Source organism: Sceloporus occidentalis, unplaced genomic scaffold, assembly GCF_023333645.1.
Source record: "Sceloporus occidentalis isolate IW3139 unplaced genomic scaffold, rSceOcc1.0.p SCAF_3, whole genome shotgun sequence".
Classification (NCBI taxonomy): Eukaryota; Metazoa; Chordata; class Lepidosauria; order Squamata; family Phrynosomatidae; genus Sceloporus; species Sceloporus occidentalis.
In genome coordinates, this window is record NW_028316983.1 from 132,316,920 (window position 1) to 132,342,651 (window position 25,732).

A 25,732-nucleotide genomic window follows, 5' to 3' on the forward strand; every position below is an offset into this window, starting at 1 on the left:
ACCAGAATGATATTTCTTCAAAATATAGCTAAGATGTCTATTTAAGGTCTTGCTTTTTTGTAATCTCTATTTTAACAGACCTTCCTTGTTAGGAAATCTACAAAAATGCAGAAGAAAGTCTTGTCTCTTCGTCTACCAAATGACTGTGCATTTTACCTAAAAGAGTTCGCAATAAAAGAAAGCACATATAGTAAGTCTTTGCTTTCATATTTGTTTTCTTTCCTATTATGACGAGTAGAAAAATTCCTCTGTCGGCTGATTGTAATTTCTGATGAAATTAGTTGTGTCAGTGAGAAAATGACACTCTATAAGGACAGGAAGCTTGAGTCACCATAAATGAAGTTGTTTGTAGTCCAGATCTTCTGTCTTTATGCAATTATGTATAATTTAATTAAATCTGAATTTTCTTTGAAATAGTAAAGTGAAGCTTTCCACTTCCAGAAGCTGTAGATGGGGGTAGGGAAAGTGAAGCCCATGAGCCACATGCACTTCCATGGGCCATTTTTGCAGCCCCCAAGGCCTATAGGAGTCAAAATAATGTTTAATTTGTTTTCAAAAAAAGGTTTTTTGACCTTACACATCCTCTTGAGAGTGAGCGGGGGGCATTTTCATCACATTTCCTCCACCATCTTAGGGCTGGTGAAAAGCCTTTTGTAAAACCAGATGTAATCAGGATGTGATTTCTGGTCACCACCTGTTTTGAAAAGTGCCTCTCCTGGGCATAAAATGGTTGATGAGCTGAAAACATAATGCAATTATCCTTCACAGCCCCTGGAGGGTGTTGAAGACATTTGGGGGGTGGGGACACTTGTTTGTTTGTTTGTTTGTTTGTTTGTCAGCAGTAGAAGATTGAATTCTCCCCCCCCCCCCCCAGTCTCCTGGGAGTAATGCAGCCCCTAGTCTCCTACAGGTGCCCACTCCTACTGTAGATGGTGGTTATAATGCACATATAGGAAAGTGTTAGAGACATTTAGGAACTTGCACATGCTTCTTTATATAGTTAAGCAACCAGCTGTCTTGCACTGCATTTTGCGCAAGTCCACTTTCTGAACAAACTGCAAGGACAACCCCTTTTTGTAGTGCATTACAGTAGACTCATTTGGAGACTACCATATTATAGACACTTGAAGGCTATCTTTATTTAGGAATGATGACCCCACTTGATCAAGTACCTTCAACTGTGAACTTCATTCTTTAAAGTCAATGTGACCTCCATGTAAAACAGATTACTAGTAAACATTATTCACCTGGCTAGATGTAAGCCACAGTTTTAGTGTCTAACATGGCTACTGTATTTCCATTGGAGTAAACGGTTATGCTGGTCTCGTCTCCTTTGGATGCTGATTTACTTGTATGTGTGTGAGAGTGATTGTGTTAGGTAGATGCAAAATCTCTGGCATAAGCTAACTAGCTATGTAGAAATGGGGAGCCATATTGAATACACATCCAACCGAAAGCAATAGGCAGCATTTACACTTGGGTACACTTTCACATGTGCTTCTAATGTACTATATCTACATTTCCTAAAAGCAAGAGTTTCCAGGCCCCTCCAGATTCTATGAATATCTGTTCTTGGTGTCAAGAATTCATAAAACCACAGGGTGGAGAAATGAAAAAGTCTGCAGAAATAGAGAGATCTAGCTAGGGCTGCTGGGTGCTGTAGTCTAGCAACCTCCATGGGGCCATAGGTTGCCCACATCTGCTGTACGATTAGTGGTAGAATTTGGCTGTTATCAGTGTTTTAATTATATTAATACAAACTTATTTAATCAATGTAGCTCTTCTGTTTGTGGATTGATTTGTGGGGAAGAACTATTATAGTTCATTAGAAAATAATAGCCTTATATAAAATCTTGATTGATGCCTGTAATTCTGAATGGCTTTGTGGGATCTCTGACTAAAAGAGCAAGTAATTCCAGGCAAACAAATGGTACTTTATATTATATTCTGACCTTAAGGTGTAGGATAGAGCCAGCTGTTGTTGTGCAATACAGGTTTTGTAATTCATTTAACTAGATATTGAGACATTTGAGAATTTTTAAATCAAAACAATCCAATCCTGTTGCTACAGAATTTTGTTTTTGATATTCCAGATGGCTGGTTCAGTGAATGTTTTTATTAGAAATGGTAATTTATGTGTTCAGGTTCAGTACTACATCAACAATATGATTTAGCAACATTTCTCAAAATTGAGCAACTGTGTTTTTTTACTCCTCCTTTGTAGCCTTTTCCTTGGAAGGCTCCGGAATAAGTTTTGCTGATTTATTTAGGCTCATAGCATTCTACTGTATTAGCAGGTAAGGCTGTACTTCCTATACAATGCTTAATCTGACCTTGTGCTGCCCTTATATGGGAGACAGAAATGTCAAGGATCTTGATGTCAGATGTGTGTGGTGTGGGTTTGTGGGAAGAGAGACTGATAGATCTTCCTTATTGTTCTCAGTCCAGCTTTTATGTAGTTCATCCCTTTCCCTCAAGTACTTCCTGTTATTGATGATTCCACCCAGTGATTCCATGTGATATGTAACTTCCTGGTGTCTCACTGTGTGTTTCAACTGTATGTTTTCTTGGAGAGAACGCTCCAGATTCTTCACCATGGGAAAATAGTGCAAAATGTTCTTTGTGGTTGTTTATAATCTCCAACACTAGGCTGGGGTTTTAGGTGCAATCCTGCCCAACATCGGGGCCGATCTTCTTCAGGAAATATTGCCCAGAATATGTTAAACTTTTCTTTGCTCTGAATGTGAGAACATTTTCTTTTATAAAAATAAGAAACTACAGTACATAGCTGCTATTGTTCCATCTATCCCAGACCCCAGCCAAAATTCTTTCCTCAGTTTTATTACCAAAGATCACTTATCTGGACGTTATGGAGATTAAACCTGAGATCTTTCACATGCAAAGTACATGTTCTTTCATGTGTTTTTTGGTTGAAGTGAAGTTACTGTCAGGTAATATGTTGAGCCTCTCAGAGAGCTCTGCTTTAATGCGGATTTTGTGGCCTGTAGAAATGGAATATGCACACTCATAACTCAGTTAAGCTGTAGTTTAAATGACAGTAAGGTCCTCCTTAAAAATCTCTTATGAAGGGCAGTTTCATTTTGCACAAGTTTTTTTACAAAGTTGCATTTCAGTAGCTTCAGTTGTGAAAACAGAGTATCCCAGTTCCCAAATTTAGAGTCTAAACCTTGGGTGAGGGAAACCTTTGGCACTTCTCACATTCACATTTGGACAACAGTTTCCATCAGTCCCACAATGTATGTTCAGTAGTAATGGATTATGGGGGTGGTAGTCCAAAACACATCGAGAGCCAATGATTTCCATCCCTTTTCTAAATAAACCAGTAGAGAAATTGGCACTTAAGAAAAAGTTGTGAAGGAAGAAAATACACTTATTCAAATGAAATATACTTATCTGGAGTTGGTACATATGTTAAACAGAGATGTGAATGTGCAAAGCAAGTTAATACTGTTATTCTTTATTTCCAAACAAGGGATGTCTTGCCATTCACCTTGAAGTTGCCTCATGTTGTTGCAACAGCAACAACAGAAGCTGAACTTGAAGAGGTGGCTCAACTAGGACTAAGTAAGTATACCAACTGGCTTGTCCTCAGCAAAGAGTGATTAAAACAAAAGTGATATAAAAGCAATGTAAGTGTGATGATATCCATGACTGCAGCATTAAGTTAGCATGAAGGTGGCACAGTACTACATAGTCAACAGATAGGGAGAGGCTTAGACAGTGCTCCTAAATCCCCTTGTTGCAGTTCATTTTCCTGGAGAACAACTTCAGGAGGTAAACCAGAAGCACTAGTTCAACGACCCAGCTCCCAGGGATATGCCAGCATCCTGTTGCCACACATTCCATTTTCTTCATGCTTTTTTAAACATCTGGTTGGAAGGCTAGTGACCATCCTTTAAGCAGAAATGAGCATTTGGGATTTCTGGGGCCCATTCCCACCCCATTTTCACATGTCCGTGCCTCACTAATCTATACCTATACAATCATTTTTTTAAAAGGCTATTTCTGTCCTCAAGCAGGCCAGGGCAGGAAGGAATAGCTTTTAAATGGCCAGTTGTCCCCCTTGGAAGCTTCTGAGGGATTGACTGGAGAACCCAGGTGGATCCAGGGGGGAATACACTAGTAACCTGTGTGGCTTATGTGTGCATTTCTTCCCAGTTATATCCAAAGCTATATCTACTGAACATTGGCAGATGAAATAAAATTATGTTAACCAGTGATTGATCGGGATTTTTTTAGCCACAGTCATTGGTATAGTATAATAATTCTTTACCACAATTTTAGAATAAAAAAACTGGATTATTTTTTAAAGATATATTATGCTACAAGGGTAAGCTTGCATTTTTGCTATCCATATCCCATCCATTAAAAACAGTGTAGCTGTAAATATCCAAAGTAAGTGGATCAGACACTTGGAGAGAGATAGATGTGAATACATATAGGCCTGTTACAGACTGCCAAAATAAAGCTGCTTCGGGTCTCTTTGGACGTATGCTATTTAAATGATGCATGCATCCTAAGTATCCAGAAGCTGCACTAAAAGCTGCACTCTGGTGCTTAGGAATGGAGTGTGGCTTTGGTGCGACCTCCGGACTCTTAGAACCCATGCATCATTTAAATAGCATACCTCCAAAGAGACCCGAAGCAGCTTTATTTTGGCAGTCTGTAACAGACCATAGACAGCATGCAGTGTGGATGATCTATAAGGTATGCAGGACCTACTATGTGCTGCTGAATGTTGGGCATACCATTGGGTATGTGTCTGTTTCATAGCATGTATACAAACATGAGTATTATGTGTGGTATGTGCATTCCAATTATAAATGAACTTGTTTATGCAAGGTATACAGGGCCATGATGAAAGTTTATAAGTAATTCATGATACAGATAAAGTAGACATTTTTCTTCTTCTTTTCATCACAGTCAAACTTGGAGATGTCCAGAGAAATCAATTAGGAATGGAGGTGGAGTGGTGCCAGGGTTTGCAGAGTTGAAGCCCCCACATTTTTAAGTAGTCAAGACTCTGGCATAATTGACTGCTCCTTCGGACTTCCTGACAACTCTGCGTTGAGCTGAAATGCTCATAGTAATGGGAAGGGGAAATGAATTTTCCAAGCACAGTGCTCTATTCTGAGTTATTTTTGTTGTAACCAAAGGTATTGAATGGGCAAGACACATAAGCTTTAACAGAGATTTGCTCCTGCCAGTCACCTGCATTTTTGGATTCTCCTGAAGGCTGTTGCTATAGAGACAGTACAGTGAGTGCCTGCACTTTAAAATTTACAGCTATCACTAATAATCAGTCTCAGACAAACAAAAGATGTGTACAATACAGTAACATATAGTAGCAGTATGCTGTTGTTATTATTATTAAAATAACCATCTAAAATTACAGGACTTCCTGCCATAATATACAGTGATGCCCATGAACCTAGATGGCTTTCTATGGGAATTAGATAAAGTCATGGGGAGCAGATATGTTAGTGTAAGTAAGTTTTGCCAATACTTCATAAATATGCTGGACACACTGAGCAGTTTTGGGTCTTCCTGTTAGTTTCTGATACTAATCCTATCATAATATACAAGGTGGCTAAATTTTGCTCTGCAGCAATCAAAATGAGACGAGCAATGATTAGCACCAAGGAATAGTATAATAATGAAGTTCTGGTCCTTTCTAGGTTAGTAGGGCTTCACTTCTGTAGCCTAACTGCTTATTCAGAATGGTTTTCTTTTTATTTATTCAATATGTAATTTTACTTTATTTTACTTCCTTAGCATCTTTTAAATGTTTGTAATTGTATTTGTAATTGTTTTTTATATACTGGTCTAGGACCACAATAAAATATTTACTTACTTACAATATGTTAGTGACTAAATAGAACTATAACTATGCCTCCAAGTACCATTTGCAAGACAGAAAGGAAGACTTTTTGTTTTCATGACTTGCTTTGGAGTTTCTGGGTTGCATCTTGTTAGCCACTGTGGGAAATACTGTGATGGATAAATAAGATTTTTAGTCTGTGCCACAGGGATGATGATGTTCTCTGAGAAAGGAAGCGATTCCTGGATGCCATAGACTAGGATGTAAGATTCCTTTTTGAAAACGTGAAGAGGGCTTACACCAGGTCAGGCCACTGGTTCAGCTCATTATTTGCTCTGGTAGGCAGCCTCTATCTCTTATGTAGTGCTGTCTGAGGCCAAGACCATCTTCTTGTAAAGCATGTGTTGTGCTGCTGAGGTATTACCTCTCACCAAACAGAAATGTTTCTTCTAAAAAGAAAATAATTTTCCAAACAATTCTACAGGATCACAATTGTAGCTATGATGCAAATCATAGTGCTCCCAGGATTTTAGCTGGAGTTATTTATACCTGAGAGATTTATAGTACTAGGAAGGTAGGCCTGTTCCTGATTTTGCCAACACACGTGGACACATACATCCACACTATTAAAACTAAATCTTGGTTCAGTCACAAGTGTGCATTTTGTAATGTGTTTTCAGGATATGGTCTGGCTGAGTTAAAGGGTTTATTGGTAAAGAGTTGTTATCCCCTTATGCCCAGTCTTTTTAAGAGAGCTTTCCAGATAAGGGGTCTTAGTAACCCTTGGAGCCTTATAAATCTTTAAATCAATGTCAGATGATTTTATTAGTAATCCTAATTTTGTTGGAGCCTGGGAAACATTGAAATATCCATGACTTAGATCTCCTAGGGTTTTATTTTTAAAGGTAGAAGCAGCTATGCTGGGGGAGGAGGGGAGAGGTTGATGGTAAGGATCAGATGGGAAGGGGTTGAATAATGGGGTTAAATGAGATTTCTTTCCCTATTTTTGTGATTTGAATCATATTTCTCCCTGTGGGAGAAAAGTTCCATACTGAGTATCTACATGTTGTTCACCTCACATGAGGGGGGGAATCCTCTTTGGAAAGGGGTAAATCAGATCTAGCAAGCAGCGTGGAAGTAAAATGGGTCATCCTCTCCCTTCTCCCCCCCTTGTGGCTATTTTTGCCTTTGGGAAAAGAAAGCCATAGTATAACCAGTCACAGGTCTTGTGTACGAGTAGTGGATAAGGAGGGGAATGGCATCTGGATTTTCCACCAAAACATCTTAGTTAGCCCTGGGAAGAAAGTTAAAGAACTCTTTGTCTGGGAGCAAATGTTGTTGGGCAGAGTATTTTGAGCACGAGCTGCATAATATTTGCATTCTTACACTAACCAAATAATGACTTTCAGATTTTTGGAGCTCTCCAACTAACAAGAGACTGCAAAATCCTTCACCCCTCCAGAAGTCTCTCCCTTCAGACAGCATTTATAAAGACTCCCAGCAGCTCTGCCTCATAAATGGAGTTCATTCTATAAGAACCAGAACGCCTTCAGAGCTGGAGTGCAGCCAGACCAATGGAGCCTTGTGTTTTATTAATCCGCTCTTCTTGAAAGTGCATAGCCAGGATGTTGGTGGAAGTTTAAAAAGACAGTCTCCAAGAACTCAAGATGTGAATGGCCCAGAGAGATCTCGTTCTCCCCCACCCAGGCCTCCCCCACCTTCTATTCATAGTCTCCTTGCAAGCCCTCAGCTGTCCAGGACTGTAAACCAGGCCAGTCTGCCAGAAACTGTTGACAACAGCAAACACTGGAACTTGGAAGGGCTGCAGAAGAGGCCGACTCCTATCCCACCACCTCGCCTGAAGAAGAAGGCTCTCTCTCTAGAGGCAGAGAGCAACGCAAAGAACTCAGCTGTAACTGGACTAAGCTGTAACTCAGTGCATGGCTCAGAAGTTGCTAGCATTCCAGGTGGAGCCCCGCCTCAACAAAACTTAGCAGAGAGCAAAAAAAACTTAGCTGCACACTCTGAGTCACAAGTTCAGTGGAATGGAGGCAGGCAGAGACTAAGCGACATGAGCCTGTCTACATCCTCCTCTGACTCCCTGGATTTTGACAGGAGCATGCCGCTCTTTCCTTACGATGCGGATACTAACAGCAGCCTGGAAGAGTATGAGGGGGAAAGTGATCAGGAGAGCATGGCACCACCCTTGAAACCCAAGAAGAAAAGGACCAGTTCATTTGTGCTACCCAAAATTGTTAAGTCTCAGCTGAGGAAAGTGAGTGGTGTTTTCAGTTCCTTCATGACCCCAGAAAAGAGGATGATCAAGAAAATAGCAGAGATGTCTCGAGACAAGCGCACTTATTTTGGTTGCCTGGTTCAGGACTATGTGAGTTTCCTGCTGGAGAATAAGGAATGCCACGTTTCTAGTACAGACATGCTTCAGACTATCCGGCAGTTCATGACCCAAGTGAAGAGTTACTTGTCTCAAAGCTCTGAACTAGATCCTCCCATTGAATCCCTGATTCCAGAAGATCAAATAGGTAAGCAAGAGTGTAACATGAGGCACCTGTCAAAAGTGAAAACAGGCCAACCTTGTTGTTGCTGTTTCTATGCTGGCTTGAAAAATCTATTCTGTTAATAGTTGAAGTAACAGTTGTTTTTCCTGGTTTAAATTCCACTGTGCTAGAAACCAAATTGGAAATCCTATAAGAGAAAAGGTTTGGGGTACAGCAGACCATTCCTTTAATATTACAATGTGTAATGTACATACTCTTTTACAAAGTAACATAAGGTGTGTGTGTGTGGGGGGGGGGGTCTCCAAAATGCTTACAATCTGTAAATGACGTGGTGTGAGAGGCAACAAGGGAATTATACATAGTAGTTATATGGACCTAGGCTTTGTTTTTGGAAAGGAGAAAAACCCTAGAACTCTAAAGTTCTAAGGCTGCAATCTGCTCTACTCACTTACTTTAAAGTAAGCCCTGTACAGTGGGGCTTATTTCAATGTAAAAAATAGTTTTATAGGATAGTTTTATAGGATAGCACTTGATGGTTGAAAAATGGGGCACACTCATTAAATCAGGTAGGACATCTGAGTAAATGTGTGTAAAATTAACTGCATGACTGCTGGCAGGCAAATTTTTAATCATATATTGCAGTCATATCTTATGGACTGAACATTTTTTGGTTTGGAATCTAGTATCTTATGTTTTTGCTTTTGAGTTGAAAATTACATCAGGGGGTTACAGATGCATTTGTTTTTATGTATTTATAATATAAGTTGTGTTGCTTTAAAATATGCAGCAGTGTTCAGAATCCCACAATTTAACAGTAAAAGCAGAATAATAATAACTTAAGCTCTGGCAAAAGCTTTAAAGCACAATTTGATAAATAAATATATATATTTCTTTTTTTAAAAAAACCAACAATTAAATTAAAATTCAAAATACAATTGGCCCTCCCATATCCATGGATTTTGCATCCACAGATTCAGTCATCCATGACTTGAAAAAAATATTTTTAACCCCCCCCCCCCCCCCCCAAAAAAAAAGCAAACCTTGCTTTTTGCCATTTTATATAAGGGATACCATTTTACTCAGCCATTGTATATAATGGCACTTGAGCATCCATGAGGGTCCTGGAACTAGGGGATACCAAAGGCTCACTGTACAATGGAGTTAGAAGGTAAATTGCCCAATTTCAAATTTTAAAGCATTTCATGGTTCTTGTCTCTTATAGGCTATACAGACTGGCCATTAAGGCCAGCCTGGGAGCAGAATGGGAGAGTGGAATCTGCACAACATATGCCCCGACCCCCCACCATGCCAACGTGACGCTGCACCACACGGCGGGCAGCATCATGGTGCTCCTCTGGTGCTGCATCCAGATGACGTAGCGCCAAAGGAGTGTTGAAAAGCTGCGATGCCAGTAGCTTTGGTGCCCTTTCCACAGCGTAAAAAGGAGCTGCTTTTTGCGCCATGGAAAGGCCAGATCGGGGCCATGGCATGTAGTTGCCGCAGCACCGATCCGGTGCTAAAAGGGGCGGCTGCAGGCTACCTCTTAGGGGCAGTCTGTCGAGCCCCGTAGTGAAAAAAGCTGAACTTGTTTTATTTGTTTGGGATGGGTATTTGTCAGACGGGGTGCCACCACTTAAAGGGCCCTCTTCCTGCTCACATTGCCAAACTGTACCTGGGGAGGAACCTCAGATTCAGAACTGAAACATCAGGCAGGCTGGCTCTTAAAAATTAAGGCTCAGATTTCTTACATATGAGAAAAGGGATACTTCAAATTTTGTTTGCCCCTGTTTCATGTATAAATATTTTAGGTAATCCTGGAAGTATCTTTCTCAAAAGTTACTTCCTTGACATAAAATCCAGTGCCTTAGTTTATGTGCAGAGAGAAGGTAGCTTGAAAGTTGACTTCCCTTAAGACAGAATACTTTTACTTACACTGAACTGTTTTCCTCCCCATTTACTCAGTGTTCTCATAATTTGGTGCATGTCCAGCACAGGGATTATTATATAATGCCGGCTGATAACTAAGTACTTACTCCGGGAATTGTTAAGTGTTACTGCATTGAAACTTTGTCCTGTCCTGAATCAAGTAGCTATCTCCATATGCATGACTCATTGTTGATCTATTGTTAAAGGAATACATAGCTAGTGAAACAACATTCTTTGGGGGTTTCCCCCACCCCAAATCAAAGATAGTGGTTTACTATGAAAGATACTACTGTGTGTTGAGATTTTGCAGCACCCTGAAACTACCCTTGTATTTTGTCCACATGCTCTTTTGAATTTCATCTTGTGGTTGGTTTGTGTTTTTGGCTTTTGCCCTTTACTGGAAGGATGTTGTTTAATCTATGTAAGCTTTGGTGGATTGCTACATTGATAACTTTTTTTGAAGATGTTAATCACTCTGTGCACAAAGCATTGTCTTTTAGCTGAGTAAGTTCAGTTGAATAATTGATGGCCTGTGAGCAATTTCTAATTATGCCAGAGAGCCAGTTTAAACAAGCAGAAATTTTGCTTTTGAACAGTTTTGCTGTCTTCACCAGTCTTGAGGTTTACAAGAAACCACAGCAAAACAGGCACATCAGATGTTGCTGATTTAAGCATAGAACTATGTGGCAGATGGACTGAATCATCACAGGCTATATAACAAAGGCCAACCTAATCCATTTTACTCCTCATCTTATTTTGTCATATTTACTCTCTCTATTAAAATAAAACAGAAATGGGGGATTAATTGGGGCTCAGGAAAAAGATGCATGCTTTTCTTTCTAGGTTAAACTGTGCCATTTCCTCCTTGGTCTGACTTTTCTTCTGGTAATGTGATCCCTCCAAGACTAGGCATGCTTAAAATAACCTCCAGATGATTATTCCCTGACATTGTAGGAAAGCGTGTGTGTGTGTGTGCCTTGTGTGTCTACTTCGTGTATGTATGTTTTCAAGTGACCTATCAATTTATAGCAATCCCATTAATTTCAAAGGGGCTTTTTAGGCAATGAATACTCAGAGGTGGTTTTGCCACTGCTTTCCTCTGAAATATAGCCTACAGCACCTGGTATTCATTGGCGGTCTCCCATCCAAGTACTATCTAGGGCTGACCCTGCTTATCTTCCCATATCAAATGGGATCTTGTGCCTTTAGAGTATTTATGCCTGTATGTGACATAGGGAAGAAATAAAATTGAGAGGCTTTTAACCACAGATTTGCTGTGGAACCAAATAATATTACCTTATATCATGTTATTTTACTTTATTACCTGCTCCTAAAACTCAGTGTGGGCTCTCCAGGTTCATTGGACTATGTCTCAGAATACATAGTGCTGCCCCTGGGGAATTCTGGCTGCTTGGATCAAGCAGAACTTTGGGCAGTCATATACCAGAGTGAGGAACAACTTTTCTCAGTTTGGAACAATCTTTAATGGCAGCCCCTAATGGCTATTAACTCCTTATTTTACTCATAATTCTAAAGCTAACTGTATAACTGGTGGAGAGAGAAGTTGAAATATAAAATATAATTGAAATATATAAAAAAACAGCTGTAGATAAATTTGGGATTTCCCCCCATTTGGGGTGCAGACCCCTTTTTTTTCTGCATCTCCCTAATTGTTTGCCTTTTTAAGTTTCATGAACAACCACAACAAGAATTGCTCAGATTTACCTCATGGAAATCATTATTGCAAAGATAAACCAAGGGTATCCTATTTAATTATCTTATAAATAAAGAGACATATTTTTGACATGACAGATATGAGAGGTTATTCCTAGAAAAGCCAGAAAATAAGCAGTTCTGATATTGCAATTTTTACCATGTATTTATAGAAGAAAAGGTGGCCTTCCCTGAGATGTGTTTTGAAGTGCTCAGTTGTCTCATAAACCAATGCCTGCCCCTTATACTTGAAGGGATTTGGTTGATGTGTTTTTGGATGAGGTTCCTCTGGACCATAAAGATCTATAGAATGTTACACAAGGGTGCTGAGGGACCCTTTTTGCCTCTCACTCAAGGCAGAACAACCCATGTGGGCACTTATGAGAGCAGAAATTTTTTATGTTCTCACTGGATCCCTTCCATGAAATTTGTTAAATTTGAATGCAGTGTGTTTGGGCTCTCCTATTTATGAGGCAACTTAAATTCATACAGGAGGCTGCATTTCACTAGCGACTATTTCCCTTCTCCTGGTTAGAAATCTTCAGAGCAAATATTGTCATAGAGGTAGTTGCCAAAGGATGCTGGATATCTGGCTGCCTTGGGTTCTGTGCTGGGAGAAATGCAGGCTATAAATAAAATAAATCTGAGCTACCATTAGGGTGACGCCTGGGGTGATGGGCAATACTTCTCCCTTTTCTGTTTTGCTTGGGGCATATGTCTTCATTTTGAGTTAAGTAAGGAGAAAAAGGATACATGTGGAATTAGATGTTGCTTCTCTGTGGGACCCAGTTGTAGAATGCAAGAAGCAATGGCATGCAAACAAGAATGGATGTCACAAGTGATGGGGAATGTCTTTCCCATTTTGAAGGAAAAATGGAGTGGATTATGGAGTAGGGGTAAATCTAAAAATGCCCAAAGCTGCCCTGAACCTATGACATAGGACAGACTATTAACTGATTGCAAATCAGAAAGATTTATAATGTAGAGAAAGATAATCCATAAATTAACAGATGCCATCCCAGTACTGAGACACAGCTTGGACAAGTTACTTAAAACTTACATTTCCAAGCATAGAGTTGAGGCTTACCTAAGACCTCTCCTTAGTGAGTGAGTTTATATGGCATTAGTGAGATGTGAGCAAGGGATTTTCTAATTCATAGCTTTTAGAGATTACATTATGGAAGCTTTTTCTTGTTTTATATAGGTAACATATTTGTGCTTCATAATAAATTATTAAATGAGTGAAATTTATATATGTTCTTGAATTAAAAACATGATGGCCACATCTCCTGGCATAGGTTCACATCTCCTGACATAAGTATTCTGCTGTCAGTGTGCTACAGTGGTGAATTGCCTGTGATGTACAGTTTGACAACTGGCAGGAATGTGACAATGTGAACAAAACACCAAGCTATCTTTTTTAACTTAGGAATTTCCAGCCTTCTAGGCTCAGAATCTAAGAATTTTCATCATCAACCAAAATGAAGGACCAGAACACTGAGAAGAGGCTTGTGAAATTACTGTTCTGAGTAGCAATAAATATTTCAAAATAAACAAGGTTAAATTGGAGGACCTTTTAATGTTAAAAGATTACTCAGATAATTTCTCTCTCTCTGTATTGTGCTGCTTTGAAAGATTTCAAAAGAGTATTTCAGTACAGGATGCAGCTGGGAATTCCAGAAGTCACAGGGAAACTGCTCACCCTATCAAAGCATTTCCTCTTTCCACTTTCAAGTGGCTAATAGTAAGTCTACATACAGCTTTAATTAAATCACTTTACTTAATTAAAAATGATCAGGGGCTGCTATTGCCTGTCAAACTAGTTTTTGTGATAAAGCATGATGGAATTAAGCAGTGGTTCAAAATACTTCCATGTCTGCAGCCCCAAGCACACATGTCTATTAAAACACACACAAAAACTGTGAAACCAAAACCAGCTTTATATATTTTCTAAGACATATAGTAGTCACAAGGATATATATGAGGTATCGGATTCAATAACAGAGGGTATCGATTTTCCAGGGGATGAAGTATTTCCCACTGTGCCCACAAATCATATTAATTCAGTGAAAGAAAGGAAAAAAGTAGGCCACAGGGCTGAAACTGTCTTATGCCTTTGCTTTGCCATTGAGGTATGATGGTAAGTGTTTCAACTTTCTGTGACTGCACAGAGGTTTAAGAGACTGCCAGCACAGATTGGTCTGTGTGCTGCTGGTGAGAATTACGGGTGTAATTCTTAAGGAAATGTGTGCCATTCATTCTACCATATGCATACTGGATCTTTCCTGGATGTTGAAAGCAGCCCAAGGGGAACTGACAGCTTGGGTAAAAGGAGTCGTGAATGCCTTACTACAGCAAGGCAGTTTCCATCTTAACTAAAAGAGGCTGTGATAAGGCCATTATTGGGAAAAATCCTTCCTGGATCCCAGTCTTCAATATCCCCTTTTTTGGGCAAACCACTACAGTGTGCAGTAGCTTTCCAACTGCAGGGGTACCTGGATGAAACAGATTATCTAGATCGGATTAAATCTGACACCAGGCCTTGTTATAGGATGGAGACGTATTTGGTTAGATGACCTATGCAGGGAACTAGACAGGGAAAGTGTGTCCCTGTTGGTTCTGCTAAAGCTCTTGGTGGCTTTTGATACCATGGACCATGGTATCCTTCTGGGCTCATTCTGACATGAGTGAGGCTCAGGGGCACTGTTTACAGTGGTTCTGGTCTTTTCTGGAGGGGCAGACTCAGAAGGTGATGCTGGGGATTGCCTGTTCAATACCCAAGCCACTATCCTGTGGTTTCTCTCAAAGCTTGATTCTGTCCTCCATGCTGTTCACTATTTACATGAATCTGCTGGACAGGTCATCTGGAGTTTTGAGGTTCAGTGTCATCAAGTGTGCTGATGATAGACAACTCATTTCATTCAATTCCAAGGAAGCTGGTTTTCTACTGAAACCAAAGCCTGTTGTCATTAATAACTGGATGAAGAGGAACAAATTGAAACTTAACCCAGACAAGACAGAGGTGATCCTGGTCAGTTAGAAAGCAGATCAGGGAATAGGGATTCAATCTGTGGCGGATGGGATTACATTCCCCAGGTTTGCAGCTTGGGTGTGCTCCTGAATTCAGAGCTGAGCCTGGATGCCCAGGTTTCAGCTGTGTCCTGGAGTGCATTTCCACAATTAATACGAGTGCACCTGCTGCTCTCATTCTTTGAGAACTCAGATCTAACTATGGTGACACATGCCTTGATTACATCCAGTTTGGACTACTATAATGTGCTCTCCTTGGAGCTGCGCTTGGAAACTGTTCAGAAACTTCAGCAAGTTCAAAATGCTACAGCCAGACTGTTGACTGGGGCTGGGTACAGGGATCATGTGACACACACACACCGTTGAACAAAAAACATTGGCTTCTTCTCAATTTCCAGGCATAATTAAAAGTGCCAGTTTTGACTTTTCTAGCTTCTGTCTAGAAAGACTGTATCTCCTTATATAAAGCAGCATGTGCCTTAAAGTCTGCAGGGGAGGACTTTCTCTCAGTCCCACCACCTTCACAGGCATGGTTGGTATGGCTGCTCCCAGGTTGTTGAACTCTCTTCCACAGGAGGGCCCTGTTTTCTTTCTGCTGGCAAGTGAAGTTATTTTTATTTAAGGAGGCATTTAGTGTCAGCAGATAGAGCAGAAAGATTAGATAGACAGAATAGATATACAGACAGCAGATACAGCAGATAGAGATGGGGATAGGGCGTAGTGTTTTTTTAATTGCATCATCTGTTAAATGTGTTTAATGCTGTTTTAACTCATGTTTTTAAAGTATTCTTTTAACCTAGAGGTGAAGCAAGTGGGTGCGAAGGAGCAGCCTCGATCAACTCCAGCCGGAAGCAAGTCAGAACCCCATTGTCCACATGGCTCGCTCCCAAGGCGGGCCGCGGATGCAGGGTCCGACTGGTGCTGGCCAGGAGTCGGGTTTTCCCAGCTTCTTTTTGCTTTGATCCTAAGGACCAGAGCATAGCTTCGGCACGGCTTCCGGCAGCTTTAGAGGCATGTGTCATATACAATATATGGCATGCCTTCAAAGCAGCCGGAAGCCACTTCATTCAGACTGTCTGTTTGGGGCTTTAGTTAGTTTAATTGTATTTTAACTTGTATATTAAGTATTTTTAAGGTGCTGTGCACTGTCTTGGGTCCTGCACCAGGAGAAAGGCAGGATATACATTAAATAAACATTTTTAATAATTTTTTTTGTTACTTGTTATAACTATATCCCAGCCTTCTGAAAATAAATGGCATTTAAGAAGCTGGCAATACACTATTCAACTACCAGGGTTTGAATTCCCAGTTGGCCATGGAAACCTATTGGGTAATCTTGGTAAAGTCACACTATCAGCCTCAGAGGAAGGCATTGGCAAACCCTCACTTTGAGACCCAATTTTGGGGGAAAGTGGGATACAAAGCCAGCATGGTATAGTCATTTGAGTGCTGGACAACAACTCTGGAGACCAGGGTTCGATTTTCCACTCAGCCATGAAACCCATTAGGCAAATCACATGCTCTCAGCCTCAGGGCAAAGCAATGGCAAATCCTCTCTGAACAAAACATGCGAAGAAAACCCCATGATGGAGTCGCCATAAGTCAAAAATTACTTGAAGGCACACAATAACAAAAATAAAAATACAATTAAAGTATAACTAGATTGAAACATGATTAGAGCACATCAGTATACAGAAAACAGCACCCAGTTAAACCCCTTGCAGTAGCAACCCAGCTGAAATACCAAGGCTGTGTTTGAATAAAACATCTTTTCCTGCCAGTGAAAAGACAACAGAGAAAACTGACAATTGATCAGGTATCCTGAGAGCTTTGTTTCTTGCTAACCTCTGTTTGAGAAAACCAGAGCTCTCTGACAGATAAGTCCAACTGTCCCACAAAACTGCAATTCCCAGAATAGTCAGTGTCTGAGCCAATTGAGGATTTGAAGCCAAATCCCTCTAGTTTTAGTCCAACACTGGACATCAGTACCCTAATGCTGGCACTCCATTTACATCTGGCATGAAATCCATAGCCCAACCTTTGAGATTATTTCGGTATACTAAAAGCAGATGAAGTAAAAAGGATGATGTGATAAACATGTAGTGTTTTTCTTTAAAACCATTTTAAATCCTTCCAAAGTTTAAAAAAGGGCTGTGAAAATATGTTTCATTATTCCCTACACTTCTACTTGAAATGGTAAAGTGTTGTTTGTATCTCAGTGGAACAAGAGAAACAGTGTTGAGCCCTTGGTTTGGGAGAAGTGTCAGAAATGTCAGAGAAATGTAATCTAGAGGGAGCCAAATTATGTGGAGCTGATAAAGTGCATCCTATCTTTGAGGTATGCAAACAGTTAGTTGTTAAAGGTTACAAATATTGACTGTGTATCATACATAGTAGCCTAATATCAAGAAACATTCTTGCAGTTGTTCACAGATTTCAGCTGTGGGGGCAGCTTGTATGTGGGGGAGAGGGAAGGAAGGATTGATTTTTAGAGCTATAGTGTCATAACAATATATGAGCGTCTTTAGCTTTTATTTGACAAGGGTCCTATATTTTTCTTCAGCGTCCTATGTTTGGCAGTGCTTTGTCCACCTTTGCAGTTATAACATTTGGTCACCCTGTCCTGATCAGCCTTTGTGAACTGTCTCTCCCCCTTTAAAATATGTAATTTTAAGTTTTTAAGTTCAAAAAAATTTATACTTTGCAGGGCTTGAAAGTGAAATTCTGGTATTCAGCTGCCCTTCCTTCTCTTCCATTCCTTTCCCTCAGAAGTCCTCTGCATGCCACATGGATATCATTCAGAAATGGAAGAAAAAGTGTATGGCAGGTGCAGGCTGATGTTTTGCTTTGTTTCCCCCCCCCCCTCCCTTTAGGTTTTATTTTAAGGAAAGAAAAAGGGAAAGAAAAAGTAGGCTGCTAGGGGTAGAGGCTGTTCTGATTGGACGGTTATGTGCTGTGTTTGGGATGAACATTCTCAGAACATCACTGCCTGCAATGGATGTTATTTTAGCATCATGTTTTCTTTCTCTGCAATGTGAAATCAGATCCCTATGTGGGATCAGTTATGTGATTTGTATTAGTCTCAAAACCCAATGTCTGCTTTGTGCTTTGTCTTTGCACCAATTGCTTGTCCTTTGTAACTAGATAGGCCCTTCTGGGAGCCACTTTGAAGTGTTGACTGTAACACTATATCAGATTACTAAGTGTGCTTACAGACCTGACCTCTTCCTATTTTTCTGCATCCCTGTTGCTTCCTCTACCCCACTCCACCCAGTTGCATTTTATGTTCACTGGTTCTTTTGTGGAGAGTAGTGAATCAAAGCATAATCTTTTTGAGAAAATCAAACTGTGTTAGTTTGTGGCTTCCTATGCAAATCCTGTAAAACAAAAGCATAGTAAAGGACATATTCAGGGAGATTCATGTTCTAAATTTAAAAATATGGGACGTACTTTGAGCAATTTGCTATTTATTGTACAGGTTCTTCTTTTCTAAATTAGTACGAATAACAGCATCTGGTTTTGTCATTAAGATTCCTCTGGAATGCTAACTGAATTATTATTCTGACTTTATTAAATCATTTCCATTCTCTCTCTCCTTTGGGAGAACAAAAATCAGGTTTCTTTGCCAGATTATGAGCTGAGCTTTTCCTGTGTCTTTGCAGATGTGGTGTTAGAGAAGGCCATGCATAAGTGCATCCTGAAACCCCTGAAGGGCCATGTTGAGGTGATGCTGAAAGAGTTCCATACAGCTGATGGCTCCTGGAAGCAGTTGAAAGAGAACCTCCAACTGGTCCGACAGCGAAATCCTCAGGAGTTGGGGGTGTTTGTCCCAACACCAGACTTTGTAGATGTTGAAAAGATTAAGGTCAAGTTCATGACCATGCAGAAAATGTACTCTCCTGAAAAGAAAGTCATGCTACTACTAAGAGTGTGCAAGCTGATTTATACTGTCATGGAGAACAATTCAGGTAAATGCCACCAGTTCATGGGCAAAGTTTCTACCCTTTCAGGAGTGTTTCTGGAGGGGGGAAAATGAACAAATGTTTAATCCTCTGCCAGACTTTCCACTCCCCCCCCCCCCCAGTTTGTCTCTAGGAATTTGGAATGTGGTGTAGTCCTCTTCAGAGAGTCTGTATCTTGCTCCCTGGTGAGGTGGGGTGTTTCCATTTATTTCCAAAACTTTACTGTTCTTAGCATGGTGCAGTGAATTGTGGCTATAACAAATTTCTTGAAAACATTTGAAAAAGCAATGGGAAATCTAGTAAACCACAAGTCAGCCTTAGAATCCCTTTTCTAAATACTTTAGGGAAGCAATAGAAGCTATGTGTTGATCTGTATTTAAATAGGGCATTATGTGGCATTGCCATAGTGGCAAATGTCTCATTTATCTAGAAATCCCTCTTCCATCATTTTAAACTTTAATACAAAACCCACCGGACTTTAAATGGCCTAATATGCTTCTGGTGCTGAGTATGGCATGTGCGCACACACATATATAAATTGTTAGATTTCCCTAAAAGTTCTTAATATGTTATCACCGTCATTTTTGTTACATAAAAAGTAATTCATCAACACAGCTACTAGTGCAGCTCTTATCATCTAGAATAATGGAGGTATTATGAAAACATTTAATGCAGGAGAGATGGTGGATTCTGAGAGCTAAGAATATGCTCAGATATTCTTATGTGGGTGTGACACACATTCCTTCCTATAGAAAGCTTTCCAAACTGACTGGCCTAGCTGGATGTAAAAAGCAAACTTTGTGTTCTAATATTGCACAAACTTGCGCAACTTTGTAATATTTTTAGTTGAAATCATTTGAAGGTACCACAACATTAACACAAATGAATGAGATTCTATGCCAGGAAGGTTTGCTTCTGTTCCAGAAGATGACATCTTCCTCTTTTTTTTTCACTTTATACCCCACCTTCACTTCAAAACATGAATTCAAGGCAGCTATGCTGCTGGGCAGTGTTGCCAACAAGCCTCAAAGATATATCCCCGGAATGTTTTACCAAAATCTCCAGAATTTCCTAATTATTATTATTATTATTATTATTATTATTATTATTATTCAATCAAAATCCCCGGACATAAATTAATTAGATTCCCTGGATTCTGGGGAATTCCCCGGAAACTGGCAACACTGCTGCTGGGGTACTTCCAGGCATAACAAGTACTAGCACTACCAGTCAAAAGACACTGTACAATTGTTACATCCTTCTCTTCTGAACCCTGTGTAGTAAGAGAAAACACTGAAGAACCAGTTGGAAAATATGAGGAGAGTATAAAAGGAAAATGACATCAAATTGCAGCAAAATTATATGAATGATGCTGTATGAGAGGACAATAACAGCCTTGTCTGGAAGAAGCCTTTATTGCAATAAACTGTACTTTCTCATTGTGCAGAACACTGAAGAAAATGGTGTGGTTCCCCCCCCCCCCCCACTTCTGTTTATGTAGTGGTCACTTCAGTTTTGTTTTCAAAACTTAGCTTCCTAATTTGGAAGTAGGCTGAGCCATCAGAATGTTTGTGACTAAATGCCAGTGTAGGCATGTCTTTCCCTAGAGTTCTGGTCCCACTTAAAAGCTTACTAGATAGGGTTCACCACAAGTTTGGTAGAACACCAGTTTTATTACTAGCAGGAACCCAGTGAGCTAGCAGAATTAATGTAGTTTGACACTGCTCAATTGCCATGGTTCACTGGGTTCCTGGATTTGTAGTTGCCATGGCTCACTGCTATGGAATGCTGGGATTTGTAATTTTGTGAGCTATTTAGCTTTCTCTGTCAAAGAGTTCTGGTGCCACAACAAACTACAAGTCTCAGGATTCCATAGGATGGAGCCATGACAGTTAAAACAGCATTAATCTGCATGAATTTTGTAGTGTGACAGCAGCCCAAATCTTGATAGCTATGCTGCATTTAAAAAATGGAGCCAGTTAAAAGCTTCACAAAAACATCTGGTTATCTGACTGACATCAGCTGCAGCACTTTTAAACTGAATGTTTAAAATTACATGTGAAGGGTAGACCTCCTCACATTTAAATGTTGACTTATTTTGTCCTTAGTGCTTAATTCTGCTCTGGCCTGAGGCCACCCTTTAAAGAGCCCCACTGCCTCAGCTAGTGAGGGCATGTAAAATGTATCAGTATGTGCTCCTGTTCTGTTAAATTCCGTTTGGGCTGCACTCATACCGTCTGTGGGCCCTCAGGTTAATACTACAGCAATGGGTCCAGTAATAGTGGTATATATATGTTGAAAACATTCTCTTGTCACAGACCTAAAATTATAGAACTGAATTGAAACTGCAGCATGGGACAGAATTTTTTAAAATGGAAAAGAGCAAATAAATGAATACAGTGGAACCTCGCCATACGCGGGGGATCCGTTCCGGATCCCGCCGCGTATGGCGATTTCCGCCTATGCTCGAGCCCCATTGTAAACAATGGGGCTCGTGCACAGCGGCGCGGAGGTGCGCGGGGTGCAACGGGCGCGCGCGCTCATTCAACTGAATGGGACGCGCCGCCCCTTCTGCCCCGCGTGCGCCCAGCGGCTTGAGCGCGTACGCTCAAAGCCGCTTAAAAAAAGTCCGCATATGCTGAGGCCCCACTGTACTGTACATAAATATTGGCAGTGAGTTTTAATTATACTTTTACTTTCTCTCTCCATTCTTCCTCAACTTTCACCAAAGGGAGAATGTATGGAGCTGATGACTTTTTGCCAGTGCTGACTTATGTTGTAGCTCAGTGTGACATGCTGGAGTTGGATGCTGAAATTGAATACATGATGGAGCTGCTGGACCCCACTTTGCTGCATGGAGAAGGTAAATGCCCTTGAGACTCTACGGATGACTCTTTCCCCAGGAATTTGATGACTGATAACATGCTGGAATAAAGAGCCTTTAAAGGCATTCCAAAGCTTCTAACTTGTTACCAACATCTTATCAAGTAATTCCTACAAACATAACATAAAGATAGTCCTAACCAAACAAGATTACAAGCTCTCGCTTCCTGTTGGCATGGAGAGTGAGAAGAGGAAACTTTTTTCAAGGGCTTGTGTGCAAACCTGTTGGGGGAAATGTGAGCATAGGAGCTTGGATAGTGATGACTGCTTTCACCCGATTCCTTAACAGTAGCTTTGATATATTGTTGCTTACACGCTTTAGTGTTATCTAGGTTGGGTTTGGATCAGACACAACATTTTGTTGCAGAGTCTGGAAATAGCTGTGAAAATAGTTCTTGTTACAGATAGCTGTATTCTCACAATATGAGCAGCTTTTTTCTTTTAACTTTTCTGAAGGAATAACATGTGTTTCTTTTAAAAAAAGAATCTCATCTCATCTGCTTTATAGAGATGGTTTCTTTCTGAGGGATGAAGGATGAAAAAGTCTTCCTTCAGATTTGTATTTAGCAGTACACATTTTAGTAGTCTTGGCCAGCTTCCCCCTTCCAGTTAATTGAGAAGAAAGTCACTTTCTTACAGGTGCTAGAAATGGCTGTGCTCCATAATATACTGACAACTAACTATGAGCATTTAGCTCTACACTATGGAGCACTTTAATATAGTTACAATTTAATATAGTCTGTGTGTCAATCTTTTTTGGATTGTGCCACTCCTTTTCTGCTTGTCACACGAGGATCCTCTGCAGTTAAGTACAAAATGGCTTCCATCACTTTTGTCAGGTGTTTTTCTTTGGAAAATTGGGTCTGAGTGGTAGAACTAAAGAATATTACGAGAAACAATAATTTATACAATGCTTTAGTGTATTCCGAGCATCTCTCGTGTGTCATCTGTAGTAGAGAAGTACTGTATGGGTGGCTGGTGTTTTTATCCCCATCTTGTAAACAGAGAATGGGGACAAGGATGAGAGCATGAGTTGATGAACAAGGCTTTGGGGGTTGTAATTGAGAGGCTGTGCAGACCGCCTCAAGGGGTGGCCTGTAGCCGCCTCCAGCAGTGCCCGGTGTGGCCTTTCCAGGGTGCGATAGCCAAGGCTTTGGGGTTGCATCATGTAAATGCAGTACCAGAGGAGCGCCATGATGCCGTGCACCGTGTGGAGCGGCACACATCATCACGTCACCATGGGGGCAGAGTTGGGACATGTGTCATATGGATGCCACACCCCGACTCCGCCCCTGGTCGGCCTTAATGGCCGCTCTGCACAGCCCCTGAATCTCTTAATCATTGTGCTGTATGCATACTTTCTGTAACCCTGTTAAGGCTACTTCCTGTGCTACATTTTGTAATACACAGGTTAAAAAAAAGCATGGATTGGATAAGCCACACAGATAAATCGCTCCCTAGTTGATATTCTTGCAGCCAAGAATATACTTTTCCTGCTAGGCCCTTAGGCTAATCCCTGGAGAGAGAAAAACATGTGAACTAGTGTCTTTTTAAAAGAAATTCCTCTTGGTTCTATCTGAGTTAGTTGGGAATACGTGGTTTGCGGTCACTTTGGGTAACTCCTGAAAAACACAGTTTTGATTTTCAAGTAAGACCTGGAATTTGTTTTCTGTTTGAAAGAGTTCAGTAGCTTTTCTCTGAAACTTGCCCCACATCTGCAGTTACTTGGCTCACTATAAGCATGGAAAAGTGAAGGATTCCAGAGGCCCCTCCCCTCCTGGGATAGCTGAAAGCGAAAGAATGCTGAAGCTGTTAAGTCTGGCAGGGAATTTCTCTTTCCAAGAGCAAAACAAAAACAAAGAAGGGGAAGCTTCCTGCCAAGTGACTGGCCTCCAAACTGCATCAAACTTTCCTGTGTCTCCGCTGATTGTAACAAAATAAATCTGTTTTTTCCAGAAATCCTGGGTGGTGGGTGTGAGCAGAATTCCAATTAATATGGTGAAGAACTGGGTACAGTGGACTGAGTCTTGCAGAGGATTCTTGGGCATGTTTTGCATGCCTATTCAGTTCACATGGCATGTTAACCAGATTTCATAAATCTTATCATTTAAGAAAAGATACCCAATGTTCATGTACAGCTGTAGGTTGCAAAATACATATACAGCTTAATGGGCAAATCCATCCATTCATTCATCTATCACTTTATTTATATTCCACATTTTTTCTAGGCTGGGACTCAAAGCAGTTTACAGAAAGTCATAAAATGCATGAATTAAAACATACAAAATTAAGATCAAAATAGTATTAAATAACAACAAAATTAAAATAATCTAAAATCTTACTCTAAATCAAAAATTCTACATCACCATACAAAGCCCTTTTTAAAAAAATCAATTTCCAAAGGCTTGGTGGAAAAGAAAGGTCTTGTCACCTAAAGGACAGCAAAGGGGCTATTGTAGCTTCCCTAGGGAGGGTGTTTCAGTGTGTGGGAGCAGCCACAGAGAAGCCCTCTTCCACATTCCCATTATGAAGACAGTGGGATATAGAGAAGTTCCTCTTGCAGATCTTAAAGCTTGTTCAGGCTCATTTGGGAAAATATGATCCCTTGAACAGCCTGGACCTGAGCCGTAGAGAGTATATGTCAAAACCAGCATTTTGACTTGTGCCTGGAAACAGATTTTGTTCCAGTAAGGGAGCTGTATTTTCCCTGTTACCAGCACCTGTTAGTAATTTGACTGCAGCTTCCAAATGCTGTGTGCTGCTGGCCACCTCAGAAACCTAGACATCCAGAGTTAAGGCTGAAACAAGGAGCACACCCAAGCTGCATACTTGCTTTTTCAGTGGAGTGTAACCCCATCCAGCACAAGTTGAATCCTTGTTTACTGATCTGCCTTTTGACTGACCAGGGCATTTCTGTCTTGTCTGGACTGGGCTTCACCCTCATTTAGCCCATCACTGTTGACAGGCACTGGTTTAGCAAGAGACAATTTCCTTGAATTGAGGTGGAAAAAAGAGATAGAGCTGAGTGTTATCAGCATAGTGGTGGCATCTGACTTCCCAAATTACACAGTATAGAGGGACAAAACAGAACCCTATGAGACCCCACAGCTCAGTGGCCAAGGAGCTGAATAAGAGTCTCCCAGCATTACCTTCTGGGTTTGCCCCTCCAGAAAGGAATAGAACCACTGCCAATAGTGTTGCCAAGCCCCATCCCAATAAGGCAACCCAGAAGTATACCATGGCTGGTGGTATCAGATGCTACTGAGAAGTCCAGCAGAACCAACATGGACGCATTGCCCTTTCCATTTCCTGACAAACGCCATCCACTAAACAATCTCCATTCCATAACTAGGCCTGAAGCCAGATTGAAATGGGTCCAGATAATCAGTCTCATCCAGAAATCCCTGGATCTGGGAGACCACCACACACTCCAGAACCTTGCCCAAAAATGGGGTATTGGAGACCAGCTAATTATTATTCCATCCAGGGAGGCCTTTTTAAACAAGAAACGTACAACTGCTTCCTTTAGGCAGGCTGACACCATGCATTGGTTGGAGAGAGGCATTGCATACCATAACCCATCCACTCCTGACCTCTTCGTTAAGCCAGAAAGAGCTAGGATATAGCAAACCTTGGTGGCTTAGGGTGCTCCAGTAATCCTATCCACATCTTCATGCTGCACAAGGTGAAAATGATCCATTAGCATTGGACAAGCAGGGACCAAGGTTACATCCACAGGGTCTGTATAAATTCTACCATCCAAGTCAGAAAGGATCTGAATTATTTTACCTGCAAAGTGCTTAGCAAATTGATCACACGTGGCTTTTGAGTGGTCCAGATCCTGCTCTTGAGGGCCAAGA

The 25,732-nt window shown here is 40.7% G+C and overlaps 1 protein-coding gene across 9 annotated transcripts in view; it reads left to right on the forward strand.

Annotated features, from left to right (window-relative positions):
- Positions 1-25,732, forward strand: part of LOC149316821 (ras and Rab interactor 2-like) — a 96,982-nt gene that overhangs the window by 63,152 nt on the left and 8,098 nt on the right. For all 9 annotated transcript variants that reach the window (XM_089516345.1, XM_089516346.1, XM_089516348.1 and 6 more), the window contains 6 exons: positions 79-190; positions 2,225-2,297; positions 3,494-3,585; positions 7,252-8,382; positions 18,690-18,995; positions 21,721-21,852. In XM_089516345.1, coding sequence (XP_089372471.1) covers positions 79-190; positions 2,225-2,297; positions 3,494-3,585; positions 7,252-8,382; positions 18,690-18,995; positions 21,721-21,852 — 1,846 coding nt within the window. The remainder of the gene's footprint in view (positions 1-78; positions 191-2,224; positions 2,298-3,493; positions 3,586-7,251; positions 8,383-18,689; positions 18,996-21,720; positions 21,853-25,732) is intronic.